Source organism: Mobula birostris, chromosome 12, assembly GCF_030028105.1.
Source record: "Mobula birostris isolate sMobBir1 chromosome 12, sMobBir1.hap1, whole genome shotgun sequence".
Taxonomy (NCBI): Eukaryota; Metazoa; Chordata; class Chondrichthyes; order Myliobatiformes; family Myliobatidae; genus Mobula; species Mobula birostris.
This window is the reverse complement of record NC_092381.1, coordinates 14,122,806-14,145,593: the sequence shown is the minus strand read 5'-3', so window position 1 is coordinate 14,145,593 and position 22,788 is coordinate 14,122,806. Positions and strand designations below refer to the sequence as shown.

Sequence of the window (22,788 nt, the reverse complement as noted above, 5' to 3'; positions counted from 1 at the left end):
GGGGAATCCCCAGATATTAAACACCCTAATTCTGGCCCACCTATTCCTAAAGAAGAAATAACTAAAGCAATGAAAAGCATGAAACATGGTAAAGCCACTGGACCTCATGAAATTTCAGTAGAAATGATACAAGCCCTAGAAGATCTTTGGGCATGGATATTCTTTTTGAACTGTTTAATGACATACATGAGTCTGGTGTATTGCCTGACAATCTCTTGAAATCAGTATTTATAACTCTGCCACAAATTCCTGCAACTCTTGATTGTGAAAATTATAGAACAATCAGTCTATGTGTCACATTATAAAGATTTTGTTGAGAATTGTTCTGAGTCAAATTAAGAACAATTTAAGGCCAGAAACTTCTAAACTGCAATATGGGTTTATTGAGGATAGAGGAACTAGGAACGCAATTTTCATACTACCAATGCTTTCAGAAAGGGCAATTGAATATCAAAATGATGTTTTTTTATGTTTTATTGATTTCACTAAAGCATTCGACAAAGTGCAACATGAAAAATTATTTCAAATTCTCGCTAAACTAAACATTGACGGAAGGAACCAACAACTGCTTCAAAATTTATATTGGAACCGAACGGTGGCGGTAAAAATTGATGATAATATAAGCAGTTGGACTAAAATTCAAAGAGGAGTTAGACAGGGATGTGTTGCCTCACCAGAATTATTTAATATCTATAGTGAAATGACTCTCAGAGAAATAGAAGACCTAGATGGGATAAAAATTGGAGGTGTTAACATCAACAATATAAGATATGCAGACGATACCACCCTAGTAGCAAGTGCTGCAGAAGACCTACACATCCTCCTAGACAAAGTAGTACAAACAAGTGCAGATTTTGGTCTAACCGTCAACTGTAAAAAAAAAGTATGGTAATATCAAAACAGCAGGATATTCCAACTGCCAATTGTACATCGGTAACCAAGAGATTGAACAAAAGACCAGCTTTAATTACCTTGGTAGCTTTATATCACAAGATGCTAGAAGTAAAGTAGAAATAAAAAGAAGAATTGCCATTGCCAAAACCAACTTCCGAAAATGAAACCCATTTTTACCAACAGACACATTTCTATGACAACAAGGCTTGGGCTACTAAAATATTACATCTGGTCAATCTTACTGTATGCTTCTGAAACATGGACTATAACACCAAAACTCCAAAGAAACTTAGAAGCAACAGAAATGTGGTTTCTTAGAAGAATGCTGAAAATATCATATAGAGATAGGGTAACTAATGAGACAGTACTCCAACGCGCCCAGACAAAAAGATCTTTAATGAGAACATTAAATGAGAGGAAACATAAATTTTCCTGGGCCATGTCATCAGAAAGGGAGAAATAAAATGCCTTACATTACAAGGCCGTATGCCTGGGAAACGCGGAAAAGGATGGCAAAGAAGAAAATACATGGACGCTGTGAAAGAATTAACAGGTCTAAGTGTGCAAGATATCATTGACGCTACGTGGGATCATTTGATGTGGAAAGTCATGATCGCCCAAGCATGTAACGCGCAAGGCACCTGAAGAAGAAGAAGAAAGGAAATTACAGTGGTATGAGAGAGGCTCTGGCCAACGTAAAATGGAAGGAGATGCTGGTAGGGATGACAGCAGAGCAGCAATGGCTTGAGTTTCCGAGAAAAATAAGGGAAGTGCAGGATAGATGTATCCCAAAAACAAAGGAATACTCAAATGGCAAAATAGCGCAACCATGGCTGGCATGGGAAGTTAAAGCTAATGTAAAAGCAAAAGAGAGGGTGTACAACAAAGCAAAAATTAGCAGGAAGATAGAGGATTGGGAAACTTTAAAAAATCTATAGAGAGCAACTAAAAGAATCATTAAGATGGAAAAGAGAAAATATGAAAGCAAGCTAGCAAACAATATCAAAGATAGAAAAAACTTTTTCAAGTATATAAAGAACAAAAGAGAGATTAGAGTGAATATAGGACCACTAGAATATGAGGCCAGAGAAATAATAATCAGGACAAGGAGATGGCAGATGAACTAAATGAGCATTTTGCATCAGTCTTCACTACGGAAAACACTAGCAGTGTACCAGGTGTCGAAGGGCATGAAGGAAGAGAAGGGAGTGCAGTTACTATTACAAAGGAGGAAGTGCTCAATAAGCTAAAAGACCTAAAAGTTCACAGGTCACTGGACAAGATTAACAGCAACCCAGGGTTCTGAAAGAGGTAGTGGTAGAGTCTGTGGAGGCATTAGTAATGATCTTTCAAAAGCCACTGGGCTCTGGCATGGTGTTAGAGGACCGGAAAATTGCAAATGTGACTTCATTCTTTAAGAAAGGAGGAAGATAGCAGAAAGGAAATTATAGACCAGTTAGCCTGATCTCAGTGGTTGGGAAGATGTTGGAGTCAATTGTTAAGGATGAGGTTCTGGAATACCTGGTGACACAGGACAAGAGGGGACAACGTCAGCATGGTTACCATCAGGGAAAATCTTGCCTGACAAACCTGTTAGAATTCTTTCAGAATTACAAGGATGATATATAAAAAGGATGCAGTGGATGTTGTACATTTGGATTTTCAGAAAGCCTTTGACAAGGTACCTCACATGAGGCTGCTTACCAAATTAAGAGCCTGTGATATTACAAGAAAATTACTGGCATGGTTAGAGCATTGGCTGATTGATAGCAGGCAGCAAATGGGAATAAAAGGATCCTTTACTAGTTGGCTGCCAGTGACTTGTGGTATTCTGTAGGAGCCGGTGATGGGACCACTTCTTTTTATGCTGTATATCAATGATTTAGATGAAGGAATAGATAGCTTTTTTGCCATGTTTGCAGATGATATGAAGATTGGTAAAGAGGCAGGTTGAGCTGAGAAAACAGGAAGGCCGCAGAAGGATTTAGACTGATTAGGAGAATGGGCAAGAAAGTGGCAAATGAAATACAGAGTTGGAAAACGTATGGTCATGCACTTTGGTAGCAGAAATAAATGTGCAGACTATTTTCTAAATGGGAGAAAATCCAAAAATCTGAGATGAGTGGGGACGGGAATCCCTGTGCGGAACACTCTAAAGGTTAACTTGCAGGTTGAGTCAGTGGTAAGGAAGGCAAACGCAATGTTAATATTCATTTCAAGAGGTCTAGAATATAACAGCAGGAATGTGATGCTGACACTTTTAAGGCACCGATGAGGCCTCACCTTGAGTACTGTGAACAGTTTTGGGCGCCTTATCTAAGAAAAGATGTCCTGACATTGGAGTGGATTCAGAGGAGGTTCACAAGATGATTCCAGGAAAGACAGGGTTGTCATACGAGGAATGTTTGATGGCTCTGGGCCTGTACTCGCAGGAATTTGGAAGGATGCGGGGGGCAGAGGACCCCACTGAAACGTTTTGAATGTTGAAAGACCTACACAAAGCAGATGTGGAAACGATGTTTCACATGGTCGAGGAGCCTAGGACAAGAGGGCACAGCCTCAGGATAGAGGAGTGTCCATTTAAAACAGATGTGGAGAAGTTTCTTTTGCCAAAGGGTGGTGAATTTGTGAAACTTGTTACCACAGGCAGCAGCAGAAGCCAGGTCATTGGGTGTAATTAAGGCAGAGCTTGACAGGTTCTTGATTGGCTGTGGCATCAAAGGTTATGGGAAGAAGGCTGATGACTGGGGCTGAGGAGGGGAAAACCAGTAACATCCATGGTGGAGCAGACTTGATGGGCCAAATGGCCTAATTCTGCTCCTACGTCTTACGCTCTTCTGGAATAAGTGAAAACAGTCTCACTAACAGGTGGGACTCATCTAGAATAGTAAGCAAAAATAAGGGTTATTAATGTGACTCTTTGACGGTGGGAGTCAACTCTAAACAAGCTTAGTAATGTAAGCAGTAATAGTTAAGACAGGCCTGTATTCAAAGATTTGGTGGAAGAATTCGAAATTCCGCACTGTGCAAACTTTATAGCATATAAAGCAAGTGCACTGTAGTCATTTATTGTTTTCTTAGGCTGCTGCAAATGCAGAGAGAAACTGCAGTGTGCTATTTATAAAAGTAGCTGCAGCATGTATACTCACTGCTGGAACCAACTTCAAACTCTACACATTCCTTTGGAAATCAGAAATAATCTGATTACAATTCTGAATATTATGTAAATACTGCAGCTCCCCTAAAGGCAATTGTTCTTTTTCACAACATTACAATAAGATCAGATTTACCATAGAGCAGAGAGAAAGAATCCAGTGAACCTGAAACAAAATATTTTGCAGGCAAGATGACTTCACAATTATTTTAAACTTAATGTGGTAAAAGTGTAAATTGTTGATGGTGGAAGAACTGTAATCATTTGTGTGACACACATACAAAATGCTGGATAAAATCAGTAGGTTAGGAAGCATCTACAGAGAAGAATAGAGTGTCGATATTTTGGACCAAGACCCTTATCAGGATTGGAAAGGAGGGGGAAGAAGCCAGAATAAGAAGGTGGGAGAGGAGGGGAGGGAGGGAAAGAATTACTGCAGATAGATTTCCAGCATCTGCAGAACCTCGTGTTTATGACTTGCCACTCCACTGTGAAGCCCCTTCAAGGTATGTTGACTCTGAAGAAGTTTAAATCTTCTCTTTGACGGGAATTCAGTGAGACCCTCTCGCTGCTTCTCCTGTGATTTCTGCTGCTTTCCCTCCCTTCCCCCTTATCTTTTTATTCTGGCATCTTCCCCCTTCTTTTCCAGCCCTGATGAATGGTCTTGGTCCAAGTGTCGATTGTTTATTATTCTCCAGAGATGCTGCCTGACCTGTTGAGTTCCTCCAGCATTTTGTCTGTATTGCTCTGGATTTCCAGCATTTGTGTTTATTATCTCTCGTGTTTATTAATCTATTGTGCTTCTTTTTTTTCCATAAAGAAATTACTAACCTTGTTAGATTGAGAACATTCAGTAAACAGTGCAGTGACTAACAACCAAACAAAATGCACATTAAAAAATTAACTCATTGCCAAAGCTGAATAGAGTGTGTAGACCATTAAAACAGTCAAATGCACAGAGCAGACATTTCAAAGGCATATAAAAAGTATGGATAACACACAAAATACTGGAGGAACTCACCAGGTTAGGCAGCATCTATGGAAAGGAATAAACAGTCAACATTTCAGGCTGAGACCCTGAGTCCAAATGAAGTTCCTTCCACAGATGCTGCCTGACTCAACCAGTTCCCCTCCACCACCACTCTCCTCTGTCCAGCAGAATGAATCCTCACTCTTAGTAATTTCTCTTTCAGCTCCTCCCACTTATTTCAAACAAAAGGTGTAGCTATGGGTACTCACATGGGTCCCAGCCTTTCTGTTAGCTACATGGAACAGTCTATGTTTCAAGCCTACACCCAGTATTACTCCCAAACTTGTCCTACGCTACATCGATGACTCCACTGGTGCTGCTTTCTGCACCCATGTAGAGCTCATTGAATTCATCAGCTTTGCCTGCCCTCAGATTTACCTGGTCCATTTCCAACACCCCCCTCCTCTTTCTCAATCTTTCTTTTTCTGTCTCTGGAGACAGCTACCTACTGATGTCTTTTATAAACACTCTGATTTTCACAGCTACCTGGACTATACCGCTTCCCACCCTGTCACTTATAAAAATGCCATCCCCTTCTTTCATTTCCTCAGTCTCTGCTTCATCTGCTCTCAGGATGAGACTCTTCATTCCAGAACTAAAGAGATATCCTCCTTCATCAAAGAAAGGGGCTTCCCTTCCTCCACCATCAACGCTGCCCTCAACTACATCTCTTCCATTTTGCGCATGTCTGCCCTCACCCCATCCTCGTATCACACCACCATGGATAGGGTTCCTCTCGCCCTCACCTACCACCCCACCAGCCTCTGCGTTCAGTACATAACTCTCCATAATTTCTGCCATCTCCAAGGAGATCTCACCACCAAGCACATCTTGCCGTCCCTCCCCCCTTTCCACTTTGTGCAGGGGTCACTTCCTCTGTGACTCCCTTGCCCATTCATCCCTCCCCAAAGATCTCCTCCCTGGCACTTAACTTTGCAAGCAAAATAAGTGCTACACCTGCCCCTGTACCACCTCCCTCACTACCATTCAGGACCCCAAAGAGTCCTTCCAGGTAAGCTGACACTTCATCTGTGAGTCTGTTGGGTCATACACTGTGACTGGTGCTCCTGGTGTGGCTTCCTGAGTATCGGTAAGACCTGACGTAAATTGGGAGACCGCTTCGCCAAGCACCTATACTCCATCTGCCAGAAAAAGTGAGATCTCCCATCGACCACCTATTTTAATTCGACTTCCCATTCACATTCCGATATGTCAATCCATGGCCTCCTCTACTGTCGCAATGAGATCACACTCAGGTTGAAGGAACATCACCTTATATTCTGTCTGGGTAGCTTCCAATCTGATGGCAGGAGCATAGATTTCTCAAACTGCCCCCCTTCAACATTCCCCATTCCCCTCTCTCACCTTATCTCCTTACCTGCCCATTGCCTCCCTTTGGTTCTCCTCCTCCTTCCATGGCATTCATTCCCCCTTCTCCAGCCCTTTATCTCTTTCACTAATTGTCTTCTCTGCTCTTTACTTCACCCCCCCTCCCAATTTCACCTATCACCTATTTCCTTGTATGTCTTCCTCCCCTCCAACCACCTTCTTATTCTGATTTTTCATCTTTTTTCTCCAGTCCTGATAAAGGACCTCGGCCTGAAACGTCAACTGGTTACTCTTTTCCATAGATGCTGCCTGGCCTGCTGAGTTCCTCTAGAATTTCGTATGTATTACTCTGGATTTCTAGCATCTGCAGAATTTCCTAACAGGTATGGGAAAAGCTAATACAGAATCCTGCTTCAAATTAGCAGACATATGGCACATTCAATGTACAGATGGCAAATTAATCCTATCAGTCCCATACCCTTCTTTTCCCATAGCCGTTCCCTTGAGAGTCTATCCAATTCCTGCTTGAAGTCTCTGACTGATTCTGTCTCAGTCCATGAGTTCTAGATCATAACTACTCTCTGCACCCGCCTTGTACCTTTGTAGAAAACTAATTAGTGACAACCGAAAGCAGAGTCTGAAACTGCACCCAGCAAAGGCATGGTTTCTTAATTACAATGACAGAAAATTCTTCAGAAATTAATGCATGAAATCAGTGTGCAATTTTTAAAGCAAAAACCCCAGAATCATTCAAAAACCATCATGCTTCCATGATGTGGCTGGAGGACTGTCAGGTTGGAAGAGCGCACTCCTCACATGTATTTCCTCAATACATTCAACATCTTTTCAAAGCAGGACTTTATTTGCTATCACTTAATAGGGTTTATAACATCTGTGCTATTCTCTATAGCAGGGGTTCTGAACGTGGAGTCCACCTACCCCTTGCTTAATGGAATTGGCCCATGGCATAAGATAGGTTGAGAACCCCTGCTCTACAGTAACAATTCTGGACAATAACTGTGATAAGAAAAAAGGTACAAAGTATATTTGGACAATTAACAATCAGAGTTTCAGAAATTATTCACATCTGTATTTCCCATATTTTGAATGAATTTATTTTACAGTGACAGCTTAAACTATTTAAATCTTGCTGTACTGAAGGGAAATGACCATGGTGGAACAGACAAGCACATGTTGGACCGAAGATTAGAGATGATTTTCCTACTCACTACCCACTAGTTAGTCAGTATTTCATTGCTCGATGCTTTGAAACTCAAGTTGGCAAAGCATTAAACAGCATTTCAGAGATGGGAATTCTCAGTGCCTGTAGGCAACAAATTAGCACAAGTTAAACTGTGTACTGAACACTTCACTGCAGGACATCCTAAACATTAAGGGCTTCTGGACATGATAGTGTAGAGGCAGCATGGTGGCATAGGGGATAACACGGTAGCTTGGCAGTTAGTATAATGCTTTTACATCACCAGCTGTAAAAATCAAGAGTTTGATTCCCACTGCTGTCTGTAAGCAGTTTGTATGTTCTTTGTTTGCATGGTTAGGGTTCGTGACTTGTGGGCGCCGGAAACGTGGTGACAAGCACAGTACTCGCTGATCTGATTTGACGTAAAACGATGCATTTTACTGCAAGTTTTTATGTGACAAAAAAGCTAATTTTTAAATTTTTCATATTTAAGAATGGCCAATGATGCAAAATAAGATATGGTGCAGTAAGCTGCCACAAATTTTAATATCACCATGACCAAATAACCTGTTTCAGTGGTACTGCTTAGGGGACAAATGGATGCAATTACACCAGAGAGAATTTTTCTGCAGTTTTAAAATAATGTTAGAAAGGATGGAGAGGGTCTCAGTGAGAAACTTGATTCAACTGATTATATTGCCCACAGTGGTGAGATTTATTTTGTGATGAAATATATACGGTGGAGCTTAAGCAACACTCACAACATGCTGGAGGAACTCAGCAGGTCGGGCAGCATCCGTGGAAACGATGAGTCGACGTTTCGGGCTGGAACCCTTCATCAGGACTGTAGGGGGAAGGGGCAGAGACCCTATAAAGAAGGTGGGGGGGAGGGTGGGAAGGAGAAGGCTGGGAGGTTCCAGGTGAAAAATCAGCAAGGGGAAAGATAAAGGGGTGGGGGAAAAGAAGCAGGGAGGTGATAGGCAGGAAAGGTGGAGAAGGAATAAGGGAAAACACAATGGGTAGTCGAAGGAGGCGGGACCATGAGGGAGGTGGTAGGCAGCTGGGGGAGGGGGCAGAGTGACATAGGGATAGGGGAAGGGAGGGGGAGGGAACTTCCGGAAGTTGGAGAATTCTATGTTCATACCAAGGGGCTGGAGACTACCTAGACGGTATATGAGGTGTTGCTCCTCCAACCTGAGTTTAGCCTCATCATGGCAGTAGAGGAGGCCATAGAAACATAGAAAATAGGTGCAGGAGTAGGCCATTCGGCCCTTCGAGCCTGCACCGCCATTTATCATGATCATGGCTGATCATCCAACTCAGAACCCTGCAGCAGCCTTCCCTCCATACCCCCTGATCCCCGTAGCCACAAGGGCCATATCTAACTCCCTCTTAAATATAGCCAATGAACTGGCCTCAACTGTTTCCTGTGGCAGAGAATTCCACAGATTCACCACTCTCTGTGTGAAGAAGTTTTTCCTAATCTTGGTCCTAAAAGGCTTCCCCTTTATCCTCAAACTGTGACCCCTCGTTCTGGACTTCCCAAACATCGGGAACAATCTTCCTGCATCTAGCCTGTCCAATCCCTTTAGGATTTTATACGTTTCAATCAGATCCCCCCTCAATCTTCTAAATTCCAACGAGTACAAGCCCAGTTCATCCAGTCTTTCTTCATATGAAAGTCCTGCCATCCCAGGAATCAATCTGGTGAACCTTCTTTGTACTCCCTCTATGGCAAGGATGTCTTTCCTCAGATTAGGGGACCAAAACTGCACATAATACTCCAGGTGTAGTCTCACCAAGGCCTTGTACAACTGCAGTAGTACCTCCCTGCTCCTGTACTTGAATCCTCTCGCTATAAATGCCAGCATACCATTCGCCTTTTTCACCGCCTGCTGTACCTGCATGCCCACTTTCAATGACTGGTGTATAATGACACCCAGGTCTCGTTGCACCTCCCCTTTTCCTAATCGGCCACCATTCAGATAATAATCTGTTTTCCTATTTTTGCCACCAAAGTGGATAACTTCACATTTATCCACATTAAATTGCATCTGCCATGAATTTGCCCACTCACCCAACCTATCCAAGTCACCCTGCATCCTCTTAGCATCCTCCTCACAGCTAACACTGCCGCCCAGCTTTGTATCATCCGCAAACTTGGAGATGCTGCATTTAATTCCCTCATCCAAGTCATTAATATATATTGTAAGCAACTGGGGTCCCAGCACTGAGCCTTGCGGTACCCCACTAGTCACTGCCTGCCATTCTGAAAAGGTCCCGTTTATTCCCACTCTTTGCTTCCTGTCTGCTAACCAATTCTCTATCCACATCAATACCTTACCCCCAATACCGTGTGCTTTAAGTTTGCACACTAATCTCCTGTGTGGGACCTTGTCAAAAGCCTTTTGAAAATCCAAATATACCACATCCACTGGTTCTCCCCTATCCACTCTACTAGTTACATCCTCAAAAAATTCTATGAGATTCGTCAGACATAATTTTCCTTTCGCAAATCCATGCTGACTTTGTCCGATCATTTCACCGCTTTCCAAATGTGCTGTTATCACATCTTTGATAACTGACTCCAGCAGTTTCCCCACCACCGACGTTAGGCTAACCGGTCTATAATTCCCTGGTTTCTCTCTCCCTCCTTTTTTAAAAAGTGGGGTTACATTAGCCACCCTCCAATCCTCAGGAACTAGTCCAGAATCTAACGAGTTTTGAAAAATTATCACTAATGCATCCACTATTTCTTGGGCTACTTCCTTTAGCACTCTGGGATGCAGACCATCTGGCCCTGGGGATTTATCTGCCTTTAATCCCTTCAATTTACCCAACACCACTTCCCTACTAACATGTATTTCGCTCAGTTCCTCCATCTCACTGGACCCTCTGTCCCCTACTATTTCTGGAAGATTATTTATGTCCTCCTTAGTGAAGACAGAACCAAAGTAATTATTCAATTGGTCTGCCATGTCCTTGCTCCCCATAATCAATTCACCTGTTTCTGTCTGTAGGGGACCTACATTTGTCTTTACCAGTCTTTTCCTTTTTACATACCTATAAAAGCTTTTACAGTCAGTTTTTATGTTCCCTGCCAGTTTTCTCTCATAATCTTTTTTCCCCTTCCTAATTAAGCCCTTTGCCCTCCTCTGCTGAACTCTGAATTTCTCCCAGTCCTCAGATAAGCCACTTTTTCTGGCTAATTTGTATGCTTCTTCTTTGGAATTGATACTATCCCTAATTTCTCTTGTCAGCCACAGGTGCACTACCTTCCTTGATTTATTCTTTTACCAAACTGGGATGAACAATTGTTGTAGTTCATCCATGCAATCCTTAAATGCTTGCCATTGCATATCCACCATCAATCCTTTAAGTGTCATTTGCCAGTCTATCTTAGCTAATTCACGTCTCATACCTTCAAAGTTACCCCTCTTTAAGTTCAGAACCTTTGTTTCTGAATTAACTATGTCACTCTCCATCTTAATGAAGAATTCCACCATATTATGGTCACTCTTACCCAAGGGGCCTCTCACGACAAGATTGCTAATTAACCCTTCCTCATTTTTTTAAAACCCAGTCTAGAATAGCCTGCTCTCTAGTTGGTTCCTCGACATGTTGGTTCAAAAAACCATCCCGCATACATTCCAAGAAATCCTCTTCCTCAGCACCTTTACCAATTTGGTTCACCCAATCTACATGTAGATTGAAGTCACCCATTATAACTGCTGTTCCTTTATTGCACACATTTCTAATTTCCTGTTTAATACCATCTCTGACCTCACTACTACTGTTAGGTGGCCTGTACACAACTCCCACCAGCGTTTTCTGCCCCTTAGTGTTACGCAGCTCTACCCATATCGATTCCACATCTTCCCGGCTTATGTCCTTCCTTTCTATTGCATTAATCTCATCTTTAACCAGCAATGCCACCCCACCTCCTTTTCTTTCATGTCTATCCCTCCTGAACATTGAATATCCCTGAACGTTGAGCTCCCATCCTTGGTCAGCCTGGAGCCATGTCTCTGTGATCCCAACTATATCATAATCATTAATAACAATCTGCACTTTCAATTCATCCACCTTGTTACAAATGCTCCTTGCATTGACACACAAAGCCTTCAGGCGCTCTTTTACAACTCTCTTAGCCCTTATACAATTATGTATGGACATATCCCAATGGGAAGCAGAGTTGAAGTGGGTGGCTACTGGGAGATCCTGTCTGTTTTGGCGGACGGAGCGGAGGTGCTCGACGAAGCGGTCCCCCAATCTGCGTCGGGTTTCACCGATGTAGAGGAGGCCGCACCGGGAGCACCAGATGCAATAGATGACCCCAACAGACTCACAAGTGTTGCCTCACTTGGAAGTACTGTTTGGGGCCCTGAATGGTGGCAAGAGATGAGGTGTAGGGACAGGTGTAGCACTTGCGCTTACAGGGATAAGTGCCAGGTGGGAGATCCGTGGGGATGGACGTGTGGACCAGGGAGTCGCGGAGGGACCGATCCCTGCGGAAGGCGGAGAGGGGTGGAAAGGGAAAGATGTGCTTAGTGTTGGGGTCCTGTTGAAGGTGGCGGAAGTTGCGGAGGATAAAGTGCTGGATCCGGAGGATGGTGGGGTGGTAGGTGAGGACAGGGGGAACTCTGTCCCTGTTGTGGTTGCGGGAGGATGGGGTGAGAGCCGAAGTGCGGGAAATGGAGGAGATGCCGGTGAGGGCATCATTGATGACAGCAGAAGGGAAACCACGATCCTTAAAGAAAGAGGACATTTGAGATGTTCTGGAATGGAAAACCTCATCCTTGGAGCAGATGCGGCGGAGGCGGAGGAACGGGGAATAGGGAATGGGATTTTTGCATATGGCGGGGTGGGAAGAGGTATAGTTGAGGTAGTTATGAGAGTCAGTGGGCTCGTAGAAGATGTCAGTGGACAGTCTGTCTCCAGAGATGGAGACCGAGAGATCGAGAAAGGGGAGAGAAGTGTCCGAGATAGACCAAGTGAATTTGAGGGCTGGGTGGAAGTTAGAAGTAAAGTCGATGAAATTGACGAGCTCAGCATGCGTGCAGGAAGAAGCACCAATGTAGTCGTCAATGTACCGAAGGAAAAGTTGGGGAGCAGTACCAGAATAGCTTTGGAGCACAGAGTGTTCCACATAACCAACGAAGAGGCAGGCATAGCTAGGGAACACAGACGGTGGAACTTAATTTGGCAGCATAGAAAGGAAAGTGCCCATACTAACCATAGAACACCCTGCCAAGGATATTGGTAGTGACAGACACAGTACTCTGCAAAAGTCTTCGGCACTTATACAGTATACAGTTAGGGTGCCTAAGACTTTTGCATAGTACTGTATTTGTTAACGTGGAGCAGACAGTGTGTTTCTAAATCTCGCAGAAGCGAAGGATGTTGAGAATGGTGAGGGTGGCGCACTGCGGCAGGGGTGTGGGACAGGTGGCAGAAGAGTGCCAGGGATGACGGAGGGGGCGCAGGTGCCGACACACCCAGCCCTGAGACACCAGGCAAGGCCATTTGATTCCAGACAGTTGGTTTATTGATCATTACAGAATGTCTCTCTGGTGCTTCCTGCTCCCCCCCCCGCCGCTTCCTTCCTACTTCCCATTCTCAGTCCACAATAGAAATCTGTATCAGAATTGGGTTTGTGATCACTCACATGTCATGAAATTAATTCTTTGTTTGCGACAGCAGTACAGTGCAAGACATGAAATTACTGTAGTACTGTACAAAAGTCTTAGGCACTCTAACTACATATATGTACCTATGACATTTGCAGTCCTGTACATTAGAGGCATTTAACAATGTCTTAGGCACGTAAATGATAGAAAAATGGAAGGCTATGTAGGAGGGAAGGATTAGATTGCTCTTAGAGCAGGTTAAAAGGTTGGTACAACATCATGGGCTAAAGGACCTTGTACTATGTTTAAGTGTTATAACCAGGTCCATTGTCACAAAATCATGGAGGATGATACAAGGTGGCTCCATCCAAAACTTTGTGCTCTAAAGGCCAAAATTGACACTTCCTATTGGGGACAAGGGCTGGGGAAATGTTGGATTGGTCTTTCATGAGGCCACAATTTTATTTATTTTAATTTATTTTTTTATTTAGAGATACAATGAGCCACACCACCCAACAACCCCAATATATTCCTAATCATGGAACAATTTACACTGGTCAATTAACTTACTTGGGACATCCCTGGATTATGGGAGGAAATCGCAGGACCTGGAAAAACCCCATGCATTCCATGAGTAGGAGATTCCTTATAACCATATAACAATTACAGCACGGAAACAGGCCATCTCGGCCTTCTAGTTCATGCCGAACTCTTACCCTCTCCTAGTCCCACTGACCTGCACTCAGCCCATAAACCTAAATTCCTTTCTTGTCCATATATCTATCCAATTTAACTTTAAACGACAACATAGAACCTGCCTCAACCACTTCTGCTGGAAGCTCATTCCACACAGCTACCACTCTCAGTAAAGAAGTTCCCCCTCATGTTACCCCTAAACTTTTGTCCTCTAACTCTCAACTCATGTTCTCTTGTTTGAATCTTCCCCACTCTCAACGGAAAAAGTCTAACCATGTCAACTCTATCAATCCCCCTCAATATTTTAAACACCTTTATCAAGCCCCCCACCCCCCCACCGGAATTGAACTCTGAATTGAGATGTCCCGAGATGTAATAGCATAGTGCTAACCGCTACATTTCATGCACCTTTCCACTGAAAACAAAAGCCAATGGCTTTCATTAAGAATAGGAAGTTACCTGTAGAACAACACATAAGCCTCTGCATTCTGCACAGTCGACTCAGACACTTCCGACACAGTTTGGTCATCAAACTCATACCATCGACCATTCAGCTCATTTAGACAAAAAGCAGTGTAATGGCCACCTGTAGTGAGAAAACAAAGTGAGAAATCTAAACTGGAGCAAACGCTTAGCAATCTTAAAATTAGGTACACTGAGAAAAGCACTATTAAATAAGCCTCCTTGGCCACTGGCTTAGCGTTTACTATTAGTACGTAGGGAATATGACCAGGACTCCTGCATACTTATGAATTTGGTAACAATTTTCCACACGTGGCAAGTAAAAGCTCAATTCTCTATTCTCCCTGAGATCCAAGGAGAGGAATTAAGAGATATAGAAATTCAGCGACTATGATTAAAAACATATCCCTTGCCTTCATCTGTCTTGGTTATATTTACCGCTTTAATAAATTTATTTATTTATTGAGACACAGTGTGGAGTAGGCCCTTCAAGCCCTTTGAACCAAGCTACCCAGAAGCCCCTGATTTAAACCTAGCCTAATCATGGGACAATTTACAATGACCATAAAACACAATAACCAGTACGTCTTTGGACTAACAGAGGAAACTGAAGCACCCAGAGAAAACTATGCACTCTACATTTCTGATCTGGCTATTGTTCACGATTGCACTTAATAAAACAAAGGAACCAGTTTCCCATCTAAGTACTCACTCTATACTTCTCGCTGCCTCAGTAAAGCAGCCAGCATAATCAACTATCCCATCCGCCCTGGACATTCTCATTTCCCCCCCCCCCCCATCCCATTGGGCAGAAGGTACAAAAGCCTGAAAACACTATTCTCAAAAAAGCTTCTATCCTGCTGTTATCAAACTTTTGAACAGACCTCCTGAACAATGTTTTAAATTATTCTTATGTGGTGTAACTACTGATCATTTACTTCAATTACAATAATGTTTATGTCCCCAACTGTTAGAGACATGGAATTTAAAAAAAAATTCAGATGGCTTTTGTAGCTGTGGGGCATGACTTTGTTGCCTGTCCATAATTCCAGGGCAGTTCCGAAGATGGATCCTCCACATTGAAGAACCTACCAAAGTCCAAACCACATTACTACCATTTAGGATGCCTAAATATGCTTGGCTGCAACCTACCTTCATGTGCTCATTAATTCCACCCATCCACCTACACACCAGGAGCAATTACAGTAACCAGTTAACCTGCAAATGAGCCTATCTTTGGGATCTGGGAAGAAACCAGGGCACCTGGAGGGAAACCCACATGATCATAGAAAACCACTACACAGAAACGGGCCCTTTGGTCCATCCAGTCCATGCTGGACCAGTCTTCTGCCAAGTCCCATCAACCTGCAACTGAATCAGAATCGGCCATACCTCTCTCATCCATGTACTTATGCAAACTTCTCTTAACGTTACAACTGAACCCACATCCGCTACTTTGCTGTCAGTTCATTCGACATTCTCAACACCCTGAGTGAAGTTTTGCCTCAGATTCCACTTGAACATTTCACCTTTTGCCCTAAATCTATGTCCTCTAGTTCTAGTCTCACCCAGCCTGAGAGAGGAAAGACCTGCATGCTTTCACTGAGGCCTCCATTGGACAGGGTCAACCATGGATGTTGCGTCCTGGCTATCTAGGTATGTAAGCCAGGGCAGTACAATATGGAGAGCAAGCTGCTGCTCTTGTAGCAAGCTCCCCGTCTCCATGCTTCTGATGAACCCAAAGGAATGGCAGAGGCTGATACGGTTTGGCACCAGGAGCGATGCAGGAGTTGTAATCAGTGTTGAACTTAACGTAAGGCTCCAGCTCCACATTTTTCCTGCAGAGGTCACTCCCGAAGCCTTCCCCATGAGTGGGTATAGCTGCAAGGCAGCAAAGATTGTTCAGAGTTTTCCTTCTCCTAGATGAGCTGCCAACCATGGCTGATGAGCCTCATCTACCCTATGTATATCCCTCATAATTGGGTATTCCTCTTTAAGTTCTCCCCCTTATTCATCTGCACTCCAGGGAATAAAGTCCTAACTTATTCAGCTTTTCCTTTTAACTCAGATCCTCAAGTCCTGGCAATGTCTGTCTAAGGGAGAATGAGCAATCAGAATCAGAACCAGGTTTACTATCACCGGCATGTGTCGTGAAATTTGTTAACTTAACAGCAGCAATTCAATGCAATACATAACACGGGAAAAAAAAATAAACAAGTAAATTAATTACAATCTACATATATTGAATAGATTAAAAATCGTGCAAAAACATATATTAAAAAAGTGAGGTAGTGTTCATGGGTTCAATGTCTATTTAGGAATCAGGTGGTAGAGGGGAAGAAGCTGTTACTGATGGTAACAGTGAGAAAAGGGCATGCCCTGGGTGCTGGAGATCCTTAATAATGGACGCTGCCTTTCTGAAAGTGCCCTGGGTATTTTGTAGGCTAGTGCCCGAGATGGAACCGACCAAATTTAAGACCCTCTGCAGCTTCTTTCAGTCCTGAGCAGTAGCCTCTCCATCCCAGACAGTGATGCTTCACATAGTTAGTACTGGAGACCAGGATTAAATGAAAGTCATTGGAACCGTGTGGCACCCCTGTGCCAGTCTGAAGTTCACCACCTCTGAACCATGGTATAATGCAAAGGGGAAATCAAAGACAATGCTGGACAAAGAAATCCTGGTTAGCAATATCTAATTTTTAGATTTACTTCATTAGCTAGCTGCAGAAAGAAACATTTAACCCTCCCAAAGAAGAGTCTCAGCCTGAAACGTCGACTATCTATTCATTTCCATAGATGCTGCCTGACCTGCTGAATTTCTCCAGCATTTTGTGTGTGTTACTTTGGATTCCCAGCATCTGCAAACTTTCTTGTGCTTACATTTAAAAGACATTAACTTGGATTAAAAAAATTTTAAAATGCAACTATCATTCTACATCAATGATCTGTAAACAGAAACGGCAGGAGCAAAATATAGACCAAAATAATGTGATAAATTATTACTCTTCATGGAGTACTCAGAGGCTTTTAAGCATGAGTGGTTCGTACTCCATATGTTGATTTAAAACAATTATATTATTTTTTCCAAAAATACTACAGCTCCATTGTGGCTTTAAAATATCATACTGAAATCTCAAACAAGTATACTCACAACTGGCTGTACCATGATGGCAGATAACCGATAAAAGTTCATACGTTGTGATTTGAGAAGGGCTGTCTTTAGCAAGGAAAGGCTGAAGGTCAAGTCCTTCCAATGGGAATGACACATGGTTGTTGATTTTGGTGGAAAACATGAGTTCGTGTCTGAATCGCTTCAAATGAATGCATAAAATCTACAAACAAAAATGTGCAATTATGATTTTATCTTTCAAAATCTTCAATTACAATTCATTAATTTAAAAACTGAATTACTTAAGGAACTAATTATGAAAGACACACTCCAAACTATGATCCCATAAACCGAGGTGATCTCAATTACTTTTTTACATCTTGGAGTGGGGTATGAAACCATGACTTTCAACTCAAGTGTGAGTACCACCACAAACAAGATTTTACCAGCAGGATGGATAATGATCAACCTCCATTATCTAATTTGCAATGGGAATTCATGGAAATCAATATTGATATTTCTGATTTCCAATATGCTTCAGTACCCAAACCACTAAAGTATCAAGCTGGAGAACTGCCCCAGATTAGTGGCTGAGTGTTAGACTTTTTGACCTGTGGAGCAACTCTGGGAGCAAACAAGGGAGCCCCTGCGTCCACCTTTTAATGCAAGTATATTCCTGCAATTACAACTCAGCAAGAAACCTTGCAAAATCCAATTCACAAACAAAACTTGTACCTAGACTGGAAAACTGTCTCACAGATGGCTCGAGCAACAGCCTGAAGTAGTTTTACTTATAGAATCATACCTTATGGACAACAGGCTAAACTCCTTCATAACAATCCCAGGGTCTGTCTGGTTCTGCCAGCCGCAGCCACCGGAGGTGGGTTTCAGATTAGCATTAGTGTACAGGCAGTCAGAAGTAGCTCTGAGAGCTCTCAATATTGATTCCAGATTTCATGAAGTCAGGGATGGCATCTGATCAAACATGGCCAAAGGAACCTTCCCCTTTATTACCGATCGTCCACCTTCAGTTGATGTATCATTGTGCCTCCATGTTGAAAAGTATTTGGAAGCAGCAGCAAGGGTAGAACCACTTATGACTGACTCCGAACACAAATGGCTACCAGACTGTACACACAAAATGCTGGAAGAACTCAGCAGGCAAGGCAGCATCTATGGAAAAAACTGGTTCAGAGCCAGGTAGTGACTGAATCTGATTGACCTCAACCTCACCAACTTAATTGTGGCTTAGCTACTAAGCCCAATGGAACAACTTCTACTGACAGGAGAAGGGCAAAGGCAGGTTACTGGAGCCTTAAAGCCAGTTGATCCGGGCAGATGGACCTCATAAGCATTGGTTGGCAGCTCATCTAGGAGAAGAAAAGTTCTGATCTCAAACCTCTGCTCCCTTGCAGCTATCTCACTCATGGAGAAGGCTTCAGCTGTAAACCCTAAGGGAAAAATCTGGAGCTGGAGTCCCTAAAGCAGTCCTGACCAGTAGACTTTGCGACACTGCTGGTGCCAAATTGTATCAGTCTCTGCTTTGGATTCATCAGATGCATGGAGAGGGGGAGCCTGCTACATGGATACACCTTGTTCTCCTATTGTACTGCCCTGGCTTGTGTGTCTAGACAACTAGGACACAACATCCATAGTTGACCCTGACCAACAGAAGCCTCAGGGTACTGAAATGAAATGATGCAGCACGAGAAGCACTGCCAAGAATTGATCCTGGTTTCAGGAGAAGCGCAGAACCACATGGCAGAAGCAGCGCAACTAAAACTGAGAAGTTAACTGAGTCAAGATGCACCACAGGGATGCAGATGTGCTAGACATAGAAAAACAAAATGGAATAGGGAGAGCCAAGTGATCTTATACCTTAAGCAATCAGTTTGAAATACTGGTCATGCTGCATCGATTCACAGATAGTGGTGGACAATTAAGTGGCTATCAGGCAAAAAAAATATAACTCCAAGGTCATTAGCTAAACAGCAGCAAAGTGATGGCAAGGTTTGTCAGTGATGATATCAAGTAACCCTTCACTCATCAATAATTCAATCACTGCTGTGAAAAACCAAAATAATTGCAGATACTGGAAATTTTTTTATTATGGTGAAGTGTGTCAAGGTATTGGGTGGCGGGGCAGAGATATGTCTCTACCAAAGGAGATGCAAGTCATTCTTGTCTTGCTAGCCTGCAGGTTACCCTTGGGCAAGTGTAGCACCTGCTTAGCCCCCCAATCAGGGCCATGTGAAGCCTTGGGAGCAGGTGGTAGGTGGTCATATGAGCAGTTGGTGCACATCACAAGTCTTGGGTATGCAACCACGGACACCAGGCAGACAAGCTCTGAAGAGTACTCATAATGGCTGGGGTCACCCATCTTGTAAAGACACTACTCAGAAGAGGTAATGTAAAATATTTGCCAAAAACAATCACGGTCATGAGATCATGGTCACCCATGTCATTTAACACAGCACATAATGATGGTGACGTACTTAAGTACAGTTGAGGAATTATATGCAGAATTAAAAGGGCTAAAACCTAACTGACTTATTGGCAGCTTTACAAGTTGTGCTGTGAAAATAATGTATGAACAAAGAAGTGTTTCTTGCATGAGAAAGCTGCTCTGTGTACCCTCATCAAAGTATGTATCTGATAACAGATGTATAACAGCAGCTCAGACAGAACTCAGGTGCTCACTGGATTTGCAGATTTTCCCAAGCTCTGTGAGCAGAACTCTGTAGTTCAACTGAGTGACGAAAGCTTGCTGATAAACAGTATGTAATTTTAATACAAACAACAGGAATTCTGCAGATGCTGGAAATTCAAGCAACACACATCAAAGTTGCTGGTGAACGCAGCAGGCCAGGCAGCATCTGTAGGAAGAGGTGCAGTCGACATAATTTTAATAATTGTGTTTGACAATTATTCCCTGGGTCTGAACCTAAAGTCCTCTAATAGAGGCAGTTCAACACAGTGAAAACCTTGGCTTGCATACTGCTCAAATAGATCAACTGATTGAGCACATCTACATGAAACATTGCCATGGAAAAGCAGCATCCATCATCAAAGATCCTCATCACCCACAGCATACTCTTTTCTCGCTGCTGCTATCGGGTAGAAATGCCTCAGGACTCGCACCACAGACTTGCAAGAACAGTTACTACCCCTCAACCATCAGGCTCTTGAATAAAAGGGGATAACTACACTCATTCTATTTCTGATGTTCTCACAACCGATGATTTCACATTAAGGACTCTTTATCTTGTTATTTCATACTCATTATTTATTGCTATTTACTTATATTTGCAGAGTTTGTTTTTCATTGGAGGAGGAGAAGATGGCGGCGTGACACAGCACGCAGTGGCCACTCCGGTGAATGATATCTGTTATCTGTCAAGTAGGGTGCTGTGCACAATCCTGATTTGATGGAGACAGACATGAGAGCACGGAGGAACATCTGGAGAAACTTCTGAAATGCCTTCTTTGCTGCCGTTGCTACTGTGTGATCCAGCATCTCCAGAGGAGAAGGCTCCGAGACCTCGGCTTTGCTTGTTGCTCGGTGGCCGGGGCGGGGTTGAAGCGCTCGGCAGAGATGGTGCTCGTGTTGGAGGGCTGGTCGGAGGCTCCAAGTTTTCGGATGGACTCAGAGTCGGCTGTGGTCAGGTGCTTCCAAAGCATCGGCAGTTGTCAGTGCCTGGAGGTTTATGGCAGGGAGAGCTTCTATCGGGAGTCGATCGGAACTTTGAGACTTTTTTTTTTACCGTGCCCATGGTCTGCTCTTTATCAAATTATGGTATTGCTTTGCACTGCTGTAACTAAATGCTATAATTATGTGGTCTTGTCAGTGTTAGTCTTTGGTTTGTCCTGTTTTTTTTTGTGATATCACTCTGAAGGAATATTGTATCAGTTCTTAATGCATGCATTTCTAAATGACAATAAACGAGGACTGAGTGTCCTCATAATCTAATCTAATATAATCATTGATCCTGTTTAATAGCTACTGTTCTATAGATTTGCTGAGAATGCCAGCAGGAAGAAGAATCCCTCAGGGTTGTATGTGGTGACATGTATGTACTCTAAAAACAAAATTTACTTAGAACTTTAGAATCATTACACAGTGCATGAGGAAGAACAGTTAAAACTAACAATGCAGAATAAACTAACATCTACAGGTAAACAATAACATGCAAGATCAGAGAAGCAGTCTATGGTTCAGGTCAGAAGCTCTTCGTCAGAATTTGATTTGAGTTTTGCCAGAACCACTCAGCTCTAGACATTACCACGCTGTGGTTCCAAATACAGACCAAAGAGCTGAATCACACAAGTGAGGTATGTGTGACTATACTTGACCTCAAAGAATTCTAATCTGATGGAAATTAACAGGTATCAAGGGGGAAGATCTCCAATGGTTGAAAATATATTACATACAAAAGAGAGATGGTCAGGAGTATTGGAGGTCAAGCATTCAATTGCCCCGATACTGGTTCTTCAGGTCATTGCCCATTGCCATTCATCAACACCTTTCCGTCCATTGGAAAATCAGAGGGGGAATGTTTGTTGATGATTACATAACGCTGAATTCCATTGGTAATCTTCAAAATATAAGACAGTCTGTGCCTGTATGCAGAAACATCTAGACGCCGCTTTAGCTATGGGCTGATGAGTTGCAAGTAACATTAGTGCCACTAAAGTGTCAGTGTCCATCTTCAAAAAGACAGCATCTAACCATCGAGCCTTGATGATCCAAGGTAACAGCATCATTGACTTCCGTAACGTAAAAAAATTAGGGGATCACTATTAATACCATGCCTAAAGAGCAAGTTAGAAGGTATCCTGCAACAAATGGCTCATCTCCAGACACAGCGTTGTCTTTCCACCATTTCCATTAAGTCTGGGATATGGAGGAATACACTTCGCATGTCTGGATGAGTGCAATTCCAAGAGCCATTGTGCTCAAGACCATTTGGCTCCATCAAGCAGAACAATGGTTTCAATGTGTACCATGAACAAACCTGCTGCCCCTGTCATCTAGGACAAGGACGACAGACTCATGGACACATCGCCATCTGCTGGTTCCACTCTAAGTTGCACACTATCCTGAATTCCAAATAAGTTCCTGTTCCTTCAGCACCACTGGCCCTGGATCCTAGATCTGCCTCAGGGCAACAGAACTGTGGGAAAACCTCACAAGAAGGGTGGCAGAGGCAATGCACCATCACTTTCTGAAGGTCAGTTAGGGTTGGGCAATATATGCTGGTCTTGCCAGCAATACCTAGATCC

At 43.0% G+C, this 22,788-nt stretch overlaps 1 protein-coding gene across 3 annotated transcripts in view; it reads right to left on the bottom strand.

The window, feature by feature from the left end:
- Positions 1 to 22,788, bottom strand: part of usp33 (ubiquitin specific peptidase 33) — a 129,921-nt gene that overhangs the window by 29,315 nt on the left and 77,818 nt on the right. For all 3 annotated transcript variants that reach the window (XM_072273338.1, XM_072273339.1, XM_072273337.1), the window contains exons 18-19: positions 17,548 to 17,728; positions 14,394 to 14,520 (exon numbers count right to left, since the gene is read on the bottom strand). In XM_072273338.1, coding sequence (XP_072129439.1) covers positions 14,394 to 14,520; positions 17,548 to 17,728 — 308 coding nt within the window. The remainder of the gene's footprint in view (positions 1 to 14,393; positions 14,521 to 17,547; positions 17,729 to 22,788) is intronic.